General features: G+C 37.4%; 1 protein-coding gene across 1 annotated transcript; it reads right to left on the reverse strand.

Moving 5' to 3' along the window:
- Positions 1-10,153: 10,153 nt before the first annotated feature.
- LOC139473310 (putative nuclease HARBI1) lies at positions 10,154-13,708 on the reverse strand. The gene is made up of 3 exons (XM_071255837.1): positions 13,475-13,708; positions 11,477-11,825; positions 10,154-10,668 (listed from the first exon to the last, which is right to left on the reverse strand). The coding sequence occupies exons 1-3, from the start codon at positions 13,706-13,708 to the stop codon at positions 10,154-10,156; spliced, it is 1,098 nt and encodes a 365-aa protein (XP_071111938.1).

Raw genomic sequence — 13,708 nt, forward strand, 5'->3', positions numbered from 1 at the left:
CTAGGATTATCGGCGACGTTTTGGAATGATCACTGGTGATTTGATAAAAGACAGATAACTGTGATCACTAATATGCTACTTTTGAAATTCATTTCTCCGAGTAAATATCCGAAATGTAGATTTCAAAACATGCTGTAAATAACGCCGTGAGTGGTGATTTAGTAATGTGACATTTACGTTGTAACCTAATTTTCAGAGCTCATTTTCAGTAATGTTGCTTGACCAAAATACCAGTGGATGATATCACAGAACTGGGAATTTCCCGCATTATTCACAACTATGAAGTGTATCTGTGTGCGTGATGTATTTTGAATGTTATTCGACTTCAAAGTGAGGGTTGAAGAGGAGGGACATATAGATCTATGTCCCTCTGGCATCCAGGGGGTTAACAATAAACAAACAAACATACTTATTATCCATAAAATTAACATCTTATGTGACAATGTAAGATAGCTAGGCCATAAATCGCAAAGAACAAACAAGATAAAACATGCGCTCGCAACTTGATGACGTCGTAAATTGGACGACGTTATTATCTTTGAGAGGGAAGTGTCTAGCGAATTGTTCGCCAGTAGAAGTGGCTAGGCAACGTGGATTCTATTCAGGGAGTTATCAGTATCTTATATGGGGAAATCTTTTTTAAAGCGGAAGTCGCCTTTGTCCGCAAGGGAGTTAACTAACTTTAAAAGTCCATTCTCCAATGAAACTGGATTTTTTTTTATAGAGTTAACTCCCTTGCCTTGGGAAAATTAATTTCACTTGGATTTTCTAGTATCCAAGGGATATTTGCTATATTAGTAAAAATATATGGCAGGGACAATATGCCCGTTATTTTATTAACTTCGGTTTATATTGTAATGTTTGAAAGCTCATCGATTGAAATTTATTTGGTATTTGAACACAATGTAATGAAAAATAAAATCAAGTGTCAAATATTTTCTTTACATCCCCCCCAGGATCGAACATGCAGCCTTCGTATCTTTAGCCCAGTGGGTGTACCACTTGGCTACAGAGGCGCTGATCAAGCTCAATGCTTTTAAGAACGCCTATTTTGCCAGCAACAAATATTTTACGCCCGTTTCCTAGGGTTCAGGAAAGTATGCTGGAAACATAAAAATGTTGACAAATGATGTTTTAAGTTTCTTTTTTCGGTTTATAAGTTAGATGAAACACTTTCCTTCGGGTTGTTTTCTGAGATTTAAACCCTCATCCTGTGGATGAAACGTATGTTACCGGAAGCACTGAGGAAAGTTGATGACACGAAATCATTTTTGAAAACTACTGAGATGAGATAATAATGATTCTCACCTTCCCCACCTTCATGAACTCTTCTCTTACTTTATATCGTCAAACAAAGATAGTTATATAGACGAGCCCAATTATGTCTCTCATCAGTTAGATATATGTAGGTATCGATGATTTTAAAGGGGTATTTAACAGGACGATTATGTTAGCCATCTCAAAGTTAAAACATGGCAAAGCATATGTGGTCCTTATTCAATAATCAATGAATATTTTAAAAGCACTGTAGACATCATGATGGCCATACATGTCGAGTTATTTGATAAAAATTTAAACGACCGCATTTACCCAGAACAGTGGCTTAACTGTATATATTATTCGCCCAGTTCATAAGGAAAAATAAGATGAACATGATCCATAACAATCTAGGCCAATTATTTGGATTAGTTTTGGTGTATAAGTGTATTAAATAAAGAATTAATAAAATCGTGATCAAAACTCAATTTTGATGTTTATCGCTAAGAAAATGGACATTTCTTGAAAAGCTCATTGTGCAATGTTTAACATTACTATAAGTAATATTCCTTATCGGCTGAAAGGCTTGTTTTCACTTTATAAGTATTAACACACATGCAGCTATCTTCGTTAATTAACCATTGCGATATTTCGGGATTCTATTTTAAGTGGTGAGTACTATAGATATCTACTGGTAATCAAGGATAAGTTGAACCAACTCATATGCAGTACCGTTTGATAGAAGTTAATTACAAACAAATAAACATGTCAAAGCTCGGTAAGCATGCACGGCCATATCATCCTCAGGATCGAGAATTGCCCTATAATGTAATAAATTACATGGAGAAAGAATGGACAAATAAATCTCAAGCATTGTCAAAGCTGGCATTGGCACCTGTCTGTATCTACGCTAAAGCGCATCAGCACGTAATAGTGTGTGCTATTGAACTCGTCACTCGAATGTTTTGTTAGCAATGGTACGCGCCAGTGGGCGGACCTGATACATAGTCATACGGGATTAACTGCCAGGTCACAACTCACGGCTTACCAGTAGGTGTATGAGATTAATGAAAAATTACATGATATTTTTTAATGTAAAGAGAGACAATTGTATGTAACAAAAGCATATTTAGAAAGACCAAATGTTAAAATTCATAACACTTTTTCAGTGTACTGTCAGTTGCAAAAAAAAAGCCTCTCTAATGGTTGGTTGGTTGGTTTGTTGTTTAACGCCGCACTCAGCAATATTCCAGCTATATGACGGCGGTCTGTAAACAATCGAGTCTGGACCAGACAATCCAGTGATTAATACCATGAGCATCGATCCACGCAATTGGGACCGATGACATGTATAAACAAAGTCAGCGAGCCTGACCACCCGATCCCGTTATTCGCCTTTTACGACAAGCATAGTCACCTTTTTGCGGCAAGCATGGGTCGCTGAAGACCTATTCTACCCCGGATCTTCACGGTCATGTTCATAATGGAAAATCTTCCGAGGTAACCTCGTATCCGCCATCTCACATTGTATTAGTTGAAATGTGTATCAAGTATGCCGAAGATTTCGGCCGGAGGGTAATCTTGTCCTGTCTTTGAATAATTATTTTTTATGGCAAATAAAATCTCACTCGTGAGATTCTCTTTATGTGCAAAGGTATCCCAATACAATCATCGTTCAACACTAAATATACTAGCTTTTATACTAAAGTACTAGCTTTTATGCTGTAATATTTTAATATTTCAGGTATAAAAAGTAAAACAAACATCACTACATGCACGTATCTTACAAGTATCATTTTACTGACTAATTATGTTTTGTTCATAGTTAATGAATACGGTCGGACATCAAGTTTCTTATATGTATTGAGTGAGTTTGGTATATTAAAACTCACACTATATACTGTTTTAGGTTACATTAGTTAATATTGCATTGTTAACCATCAGTAAAAATGTGATAGTAAATGAATAGAAACTGTGCACTAATATGCGTGTGGCATGCCTGGTGCCATCATTGGAGACTAACTTATGTACATATGTTTAAGGTACCAAATTTTCTGGATCACAAACACATATTATGCAAGTATAACTTATTATTAAAAAAACTGAAGTTGTAAATATGTGTTATACCAGTAAGGATTTGGTAAGTTTGTTTGTTTGTTGTTTAACGCCGCGCTCGGCAATTTTACATGAAGGTGGTCTGTACCAGGCAATCCAGTGATTGACACCGTGGGCATCGATCCATGGAGCTACAATGACATGCAGTAACCAAGTCAGCGAGCCTGACAGTCAAACCGATTTAAATCTTTGATAGGCATTTAGAAGTTGGATGAACATGAATACACGACACTTCTTTATGGATAGCAACTTATTTTATTCTTTGTACAACGTTTCAGAGCTACTTGTTGCTCCTTCATCAGGTGATGACAGACACCAGATATTCGTGCTAATCAAAACGCCTTTATCCACACAAGATCTTTCAACACGGCCAACATTAGCTTGCAAAAAAGGTGTCAAACTTAAAAAAGTTTGCCAACTTGAGTTTTCACATACAAGTGAGTGAGTTGGGTTTAACGCCGCTTTTAACAGTATTCCAGTTATATCGGGGCGTGTCAGCTTAATGTGGGAGGAAAGCCTGAAGTGATGCAGGTCTTGGACGTTAATCGCTTCGGTGAAACCCATGAGCACGGGTATGGTGCTGACAAACCTAGAATCATAATCGGGGCGAACCGGGATTCGAACCGACAATCATAGGTTTCTGGCGTGCCCAAGGGACGCAACTCTGCAAAGCGAATCGCGGCGCCTAAGACGACTTGGCCATCCGTGCCCCCTCACATACAATTAAGGATGTCTTGTTGTTGTTTAGTTCAGCATGGCTTCTCCGGTGAGCACTTTGTCCCAGAGGCATGTCGGGAAAAGGGTTATTGATGTCTGTCTTTATTCGGAGAAAACGAAGTAGAATGAGATGGGGAAATATGAGGTATGGGCACTCCCCGATATTTCCAGAAATGTAAATTATATTATTATACAGGAACTGAGGGGCTGAAGACGGACCTTCCTTTGGGAATTATCTGCGTGTGGATGAAGCCTGACTTGATGAAATTTTAGAACTTGTGAGGCCAAGTATTCAAACAAACATGCGTCAGAGCATACCAGCTGGTGAAAAACTGGCCCTTACACTGATATACCTCGCCAGTATGTAACAGACGTAATAACTCTGAATTGATGTGTATAAGTAATGGAGGCAATAGTTTTCATTCAATGCATTCACAGTCGCACCTTGAACATACTGGCACTTATTAAACACCTGATCGAAATGATCTTAAAATCAATACATCGTTTTATCAATGAACAATGCAAATACTGAAGTCATTCATGCCCAAATTTGAAATACGAATTTGTTTCAGGCGAATCATTTTTACACTATGGATTTAAAATAGGCAATTCTAGGATATCGGAATTTGTGCCGGAAGTGCGTCAAGCCATCTACCAGTGTCTGAAGACGTGGTATGTGCAGGTTCGGCATGATCCTACATAATATTTATATAAAATAAGTCAATAAAACACAGGGAATGTCTGTACATAATATTTAATTCACGCCAAAAGGTGAAGGTCAACTCGCTGTTGGCATTTAAAATCCGAAACTAGCATCCATTATGCTATTTAAATTAATCGACTGTTTAATGGTAAACGCTGGACACCAGAATAATTGACTGTGTCGACTGCCTGTGACAATGTTGCTGTCAGGAATAACACAAATGTTCTCGCCCCACTCTTCACAGTCCTGATGAAATTGTCAGTGTTTTTTACGTCAAAACAAAATCGATGGAAGTATTACTGATTTTGTCGTACGCAGTTTGATGATGAATACTATTTTAAAGCATCAAAACGAAATCACACTTACAATGAACACATGAAGCCAATTAAGCGGTTAAATCAATTGATAAAACGTATAGTAGTCACCATTTTAGAAGTTAAGTGATATTTTTAGTAGTTGTATTATTTTGTATCTCGTGTATCATCGACAGAAACTACAGAGCCGAGGTATCACATTTGGAAGCAACCTTGACACGATTTGTTAACAATATGGCATCGAATCACGTTAGATGTCATAGCCACTCTTTTTAAATCTCCTTGGCGACAAAATGTGAAACGGTTAGTGCTGCTCATCCATACTGTCGGGTAATTTGATAAATCACACGGCACGGGCGAGCATGTACGACAACTTTTGTAGACAAGAAATCGCGGCATAGCCATGATGCGAATAAGCTGTCGACCACTTCGACCTTGGCATCTCAATGTATTGAGCATGAACTTCCTGCCTCTAAACCTAACTTATACCAGTGTTAGAAATCGGCACTAGTCCTACAGTCCTTGCCTAACTGCCCAATAGTTAAGGTATCATAAGGACTAGTAGAAATTTGCCATTTTTACAGGTTTTGCTACATGTCATCATTATAAGGACTAGTGGAGAAAAAAATATTAGTTTCTACCGCTGTCAAATGTGCCACATTAATATTAACGATCAATGCTGTCATATCACGTCAAAGATTTGAATATTTACTGTCAAGCGTCATCATAAATACAGAATCTGCCAATGTCATTTCATCTCTATCGCCGTGCTAAATCGCCTTGACACACTGTCGATAAAAAAAAACATTGAAAAAAATAATTTCCGTTGCGGATTAATCGTCAATAGTGTCATGCAAATAGGGGTCTATATCAGTACAGTGTGTAAAAGTAAATATTTCTGACCAGTCAGATAAGATTCTTTTTTCAAATTGGCTGTCTGATACTAAAAAAGATACGTGTATGTGACAACAGTGACATGGCATCTTCCCGAGGAAAGAGCGTCCACTGGCCTTTTTATCAAAGTCTTGTTTTCACCCGCTTGCCTCGGGAAGATGGTGACATGGGTGCATGATCAAAATTCGCCGTCATTCGCTTCAGTAAAAACTTGGCGTTTTGAACTACAGCAGTGTCTTGTATTGATGCAGGGCTATTTCGGTACTTAACAATAGCACATTTACCGCCTTTCAGACCAAGTTTATTTGCAATTTCCTCGTAGGTCCTTTGAGTAAGTGAGTGAGTATGGTTTTACGCCTCTTTTAGCAATATTCCAGCAATATTTGTAAGGGACAAACAAATGTTTGACAACCATTCACACGTCAAAATCGTGTTTGACAACACTAACATGTTGGCCAACAAATTAGTGAGAATAGAGATCGTTTCTATTCCTCTCCAAATTTTGTCAAACTTCTCAAACTAGTTTGCAAACTGTCTTTTAGCAATGTTAACAGGCACAAACTTATATTTGTAAAAAAAAATAGACACTTTGTCGTGTGAAGCTGCCGGCCAAGTCATAGGAAAAGTATTTGCAGCGTCATAATGTCATGACGTAACAGTGACAATAGTGCATGGAGAAGTAAAACGGGTGCGTTGCAAAGCGCCAATCGCTTGCAAGCGATGAACAGCGATTCGCCTTACAACGGGGCGCTAACTTTCAGCCGCTTGCAATCGCGCCAATCGCTGGCTGTGGTCGCTTCTTTCTCAAACCAAAATGGCGTCTGAGGGAAATTTGAGTTTGACAGCAGAAGAAGAAGTTCTAAGCTGTGTCAACAAGAGAGTGTTATCAGGTTTGTTATGTTGCCAAATAGTTACCATTTCAACCTCCACGGACGAAACGGTTCATAATTCAATCAGTCAAGCGTTATATCACCGTTACCTCATAATCTTCATAGCGGAGATTACGTGCGATGTTGTGTTTATGCACAGGGCCATGTTACTAATAATAATGCCCCGCCTGAGAGTTGTTTTGCTATTGTTATTGTTATTATCATTATTATCTACATCACCCTGTTTATGTAAGGAGTTAAACGCACATTTTCTTTTGGTTTTGATGGCACAATCTAATGGTGAAACAGCTTGCGCAATACACGGAAGGGGGTACACTAGTGATGATTCTTTTTAGGATTTCTTGTGTTCACAAGAAAATGTAACTCCTTACATAAACACAACATAGCACGCAGTATCCACTATGACGTTAATGTTATTATGGAAGTTAATCACTGTTGTATGTGGAGACACCCATGTCATGACTAGCATATATGTCCGTGCTCACATGAAGCAAGGACTCCGATACAGCAGAGTAATTCCAGGTTATTTCCATTGGCTGATTCAAATATTTGCTAATAATTAGATCCGGCTGGTGGGTCATGAAAAAATTAGGACAATTTAAAATAAAAATGTATGGGATAGTGCTTTTGGATGTTTCTTTTCAGGGAATGTCTTGAAAAAAACTGTACAAGGACATGGGGAGGGTGTTAAATATGACAAGCCCTAAAGAAGTGTCCGTACATTACTCCATCAAAAACCTCTGAGCCACCCATCAGTATTCTTTGATCCGCAGCAACCAATGCTTGTTGTGAGAGTCGACTAACGGATGGTCAGTCCCGCTGACGTGAATCGATGCTCATGTTGTCAATCACTGGATTGTCTGGTCCATACTTGATTATTTACAGACCGTCATCCTATAGCTGGAATATTGCTGGGTGCTGTGTTAAACAACAAACAAAAAAAACCAGTATTCTAGTTCTAATTTCGTGTTATACTTTGATTTTATGAAGTAATTTTTCACAGACAAAGGATTTGAATGGAACTGCCAATCAACAAAGCTGCTTTTGGAGAAGTACAGGGAGCACAGAGACAAGTTTAACAAACCTGTGAAGAAAGCATCTGTTTGCCGTATAATAGCGAGTGAAATGCGGGAGTTTGGACATAAAGTTCTGTTTTCAGATGCTGAACGCAAATTTAAAAACCTAAAAAGCCATTTAAAAAAAACTATTGCACATAACAGCAAAAGTGGCAATTCAAGGAGTAAGTGGGAATATTTTGGTCAAATGTTTGATTTGTTAAAAAATGACCATGCAATATTTCCCCAGGCACTAAAGAGCACCATGGTGTCAGATTCTCAAAGGCCATGCTCAGAGCTGAAAGAAAATGCAAGTGAGCAAACAATACAACAAACTATTGTATTTAAATAAGACCCACTTACTCCTCCAAAACCATTAGAAAAAAAATGTAAGCGAAAATCCAACCCACCCATGTGGTTCCAGGAACACATGGATCAACAACAAAAAAAGAAAAGGAGGCAAGACTTGCTGCTTTTAAAAAAATGCATGATGAAAACATGACAAATCAAAGGAAAAAGCTTGAAGAACTGCACAGCATGAATGCCGCATTCATGCAATACTTAACTAACCATAAATAAATTTTGTAATGCAGTAGAAAAGTCTCCAAATAGTATTCAAAGCCAATAAGTATTCACTCATTTTTATTCAAACTGGCTATTGAAGAGTATACATATTCTTTAAATTAATTCTACTTCTATGCTGTTTCAGGTAACTTCATATAAAAAATGGTTGTGTGCAGAATCCAGATGTTGCATAACGGTAATACACATCTAAGTTATACCACTCAAATGACATATTTACTGCAAAGATTTTAAAGAATTGGGTATTCTATATCTTCTTTGAGTAGTTTATGATTGCTGTGGCAATATGTGGTGTATTACACCTGATAGAACTTATGTGATCACCAGCCCATGAGAGACACCAATGCAGGGATCATTTATGAAAAGTTTTAACTTTAAAAACACTAGTTTAAGAATAAATTTATAAAATGCAAAGGTTAACAATGGCCCAGCAACATAGGCTAACTTGTCAGGTGTCACTTGGTTTCCCCTTTGAGCAGGATAATATACTTTGTACTTGAGGCATAATATTCTCACAAATTCTGTCAGCCTCAAATACCAAAAATACCTTCTTGTGCCTGATATAATGCTTTTATAATCAAAATAATTATAACGATGAAACATCCATTTAACCATGTTAACCCCCCAAAATACCATCCCAATCCTTTCTTCCACAAAATAAAATGTATTCCATTTTTCCAACCCTGGCCATGTTGGCTTCGTATATTACCTCCTGAATAAGTGAGTATTTCTAAGATTTATGTCATCAACTTCACTATTTTAGTATGGGGTATACATCATATACCTATTTTTCCACAAGAGCAAATGACATCTTTATATGTGGTTATTATGATTACAAAAAAATTACTTGGAAAATAGCTAGTAATACGAGTATGACAATAATTACTGTGGAATTAGGACTAGGGTACAAACATTCAATATCTGTAGTAAAATGAAAAGAGTCTAATTACATGAATGGCATTTGCGATGTTTTAGAATGCCTTAGCAATGTCTAGATACGTCTTTCATCATCCACGTGAAAGTTTCAGCTTTTTGGGCTTTGTTTTATAAGATGAGATGTCCAATGTGACAATGTGAAAGTTAAAAAAAGATAGACAATGCACCATGACATTAGTTCACATGATGTTCAGTCAGTTGAGGTGAAGAGCCTTATTTTTCACAGTTATGTGTTTTATCTTGTTAAAGTGTGTGAGTCGTTCATACATTTGTTTGAATTGTTACTCCTACTCTAGTTAAGTTTTCAAAGGTGTCAAATTGTCTAAGTATGTGAGACATATTTTTCAGCAACCCTGAGTGCCTGGCACAACTTGGGGAAAAAAAGAAAGAAGTAAATGAAATGTTTTGACTTTCACTGAGACATATTTGTTGTATATTTAAAACTGGAGATGTTTTCAGAAACAAAAGAATTTAAATAAGGTTAATACTATTATCATGAATATGGGGCTGCTAATAACCATTATGAGCAAATACAGACCCATTTCATTCATGACAGTGTATATGTGCTTGTAATGACACGGTGCATGATATATAAAGCTCCTCACACAGCACTCAAGACAATGTCAGGAATATTCAACCAAATTCACCATTTTAGGCACAGTCTTCGGTTTCCTGGCCAGGGGACTGCCTCTATAGTCTAGTGGATAGACTCCGGGAGAGGAAGGTCATGGGTTCAATCCCTGACTGCGCCACACCCACATACACCCCAAAATATTCACTCTCTTGGTCTTGAGATTCATGCACCAGGATAAGGTTGTGTAACACACATGTCGTGAGAACAAAATCAGGTATGCTAGTAATGAGGTTCATATCTAAATATATGAGCTTCCTGAATTTCCCCTTTAGCAAAGCAAATGCTCTTTCAATCACACATCTGCAGGAACTATGCACAAAATTGAATCTCTTTTTAGAAGGGTTAAGATGACCATTATCTCTGTAAGGTGTCAGAAGATATGTCTTAAGGGGGTATGCTGCATCACCTAAGAGGTGTCCCTCTTTCACAATACTCTTTCTCTCAAGCATCTCAAAAAGAGGGGACTCTTTGAACACCCGAGCATCATGTACCGATCCTGGGTACCCAGCAGATACATCCACAAACCTCATCTTGTTGTCACAGACAGCTTGGACTTGGATGGAAGACTGTCCTATAAAGCAAAAAAAACGTGCATGTATTCCTTTTGTTTATTGTTTTAAGCTGCATTCAGCAATATTCAAACTACCATTTATACTTGATTAAACGCCCGGATATATATTCTTTGTGGTGTTTAGGATAATGCAAAAATTCTTTGCATAAAAACTACCCGGTGTGAAATAGAAGTCCAGTATTAAATCGTGGAAATGCTGCATGCGACAGCATTATGCAAATAATTCAACCCAGCCACAACATTGAATGATGTTTTGTTGCTTTGATCGATTGTTTGACGCCTCTTTCAGCAATATTCCAGCTACATGACGCGGTCTGTAAATAATTAAGTCTGGACCAGACAATCCAGTGATTGACATCATGAACATCGATCCACTCAAATGGGATGCAATGTCATGCAACAACCAAGTCATCCTGACCACCCAATCCCATGATGCCTCATACAATAAGGATAGTTGCCGTTTACATCAAGCATGGTTGCTGAAATTTGTGAAAACCTATTCTAACACGGAGAATGATATGAGCAGCAATTCATGCCATCTTGATATGATGCAGAAGTTGAGCAAAGAAACTCAAACAACCAATTGAGGAGCTTGATAAAGTTATAACCATTAATGGCTTGACCACCATACTGAAAATCAGATTCGAACCTCTTTTAACAATCAGGGCATCATCTTTGATGGGAATAAATATGTACCATTTCAGTTCCTTTTGGTGCAGTAGTTTCAGAGAAGATACTAATGTCGGAAAAACAGTCCAGTGAGCTAAAATAAATTTGAGAAACTGGCAAGATTATTTTACAGCAATACCTTTCCTATTGATATAGCTGCCTCTGTCCTCCTGACCCTTGATGTCAATGTGAGTCCCATCAATGCAGCCTAGAACTTGCGGGAATCCTGTCTTGTTCTCAAAAGCAGTCATGATTCTTTCAGCCTGTGCTTCAGATGGCCATGCTAAATAACGAGCGCTGAGATTGCTTACAGACTTACAGAATTCCATAACAATCCGATGTTGATGTCCCCTGTCAATACCGAACTTGTCTGCAACTTCTCTATAAGATTCCCTGTTACTCAGGAACCACAAAGATGACAAGACCTTACCTTCAAGAGACTGTGATACACATCTACTCATGGAGCTGGCTATTTCTCCCATGAGAATCTGCAATAAAATTTAATTTATATCAATGTTTATCATATTAACTTATACCAGTCACTGAAGGAAATCAAAGCTAAATTAAGAGTTACTTCCCTTCTTCAAATCTATCCTTATAAGTAACTGCAGTTAGTTTTAAGAAAAGGGTATGATGTGTTTATGAATCAATATGAAATAGCTCTGGTACCAGTTTTTAATGGAGCTTTGGAATACAGTACAATAGAAAAATGAACTTAAGTTATGTCACATTAAAACATACACCCTTTATAATCACAATATGAGCACAAGAATATGAAATTATCACACAAAATATAAAGTACATGCGGTGAGTGATGATTCTCCATGCATTTGCCTTTGACCGGAATCGAACCGATGTCAAAAGATTACTCTTTAGACTGCCATTCAAAAGCTTCATTTGAGAATCATTACACATGTTACAGTTAATTTCAATTTTAGAAATTCAAACTTTGTTATAAAACAATTGATGCAAGTATGAACTTATAAATGTGTGAACCCATCACACTTGCTGATGAAATAATAAATGTGTGAACCCATCACACTTGCTAATAAAATAATAAATGTGTGAACCCATAATACTTGCTAATAAAATAATAAATGTGTGAACCCATCACAGTTGCTAATAAAATAATAAATGTGTGAACCCATCACACTTGCTAATAAAATAACACATGAGCAAACCTTACTGTATAAAAGGATGATGAACCTGATACCCCTCAGTCTTGCTTTAGAGGTCGCAGAGCTCCAGGATGTGTTTAATGTGTGTACTTATTTCAGTAGATATGCCTCATGCTTAGTTACAATTCTTGATCATAGAAAGGATAAGGAATCACAAATCCAAATATGTTCATGTTTTTTCAAAATTTCATTTATCTATTGAGGTGAGGTGAAATGGGATTTTAATGTTGCATTCATGATTATGCGAACCTGCCTTTAGAACCCAGATTTTAAAGCTGCAGGCCCTGACTTAAAAAAAAACTGCTGCTCACTGTGACAAATAAATCAACACATATATTTACTACAGGCATTAAGGACACATACAGATTTGAAACTGCATGTTTGTGTGTGTGGGTGTTTTTGCGTGCGTTTTGGCACGATTGCATGCATTTCAGCTTGCCTTTACATAACCTTTTGTGTACCCACACATGATTGTATACCTGCGTGCATGCATACATTTGTGCTTTTGTTTGATAGTGGGTGTGATCTTTCAGTGCTAGGTGAGCTAAAACCATGATTGTATAGTAAAGTCAAATGATAAATCATCCAGAAGGATGTATGTCCAAGTTGGATAATCAAATACAAGTATCACACGGAGCCCAATAACGCTATTTGCATCTATGTTTATCTTTATTATTGAGTCTATATGTAAGCAACATCATTTCGAAGGACAGTTTTACAATATTTGGAAAACTAGGCTAAATCTATGGCAAAATTATTTATCACATTAACATGATTAAAGTAAGTAACTAATATTCTATAGAGCAAACTCGTCTGTATAGTATATTAGTGACATGGGACCTGTGATCTAGGCTAATCCGTCTAAAAATATTGGAAAACACGCGTGATCAATTCCCTCGCCACATACAAGAATCCTTTTAATTTAAAAATGCTGAAAAGGGATGACAAATAATTGTTACCTCTGTCCGTAACATCCGAAAATGCATGTGAAAGTCGTCCAGACTATACCTGTTGACCGTCGACTCGATGTAGTTTCGGACTCGAGCGTGCTCCTCCTCTGGGAAATGTGCAAAAGTAGCTAATAGCCCAGCATCCTCAGCCTGCTCAATATCTTCAAAATAGTCATCACAAGTCAATAAATTCATCGGCTCGTCATCTTGGTCATCGATGGCCTCCTCTATGACATTCTTCAT

This window comes from Haliotis cracherodii, unplaced genomic scaffold (genome assembly GCF_022045235.1).
Source record: "Haliotis cracherodii isolate W230 unplaced genomic scaffold, xgHalCrac1.p SCAF_28, whole genome shotgun sequence".
NCBI lineage: Eukaryota > Metazoa > Mollusca > Gastropoda > Lepetellida > Haliotidae > Haliotis > Haliotis cracherodii.

Excerpts from the sequence above, each read along its gene's own strand:
- LOC139473310 (XM_071255837.1), bottom strand. The coding sequence starts at position 13,708 with ATGAAGAATGTCATAGAGGAGGCCATCGATGACCAAGATGACGAGCCG. Across the intron at positions 11,826-13,474 it reads TTCGGATGTTACGGACAGAG|ATTCTCATGGGAGAAATAGC; the intron begins GTAACAATTATT and ends ATTTTATTGCAG. Across the intron at positions 10,669-11,476 it reads CAGCTATATCAATAGGAAAG|GACAGTCTTCCATCCAAGTC; the intron begins GTATTGCTGTAA and ends TTTGCTTTATAG.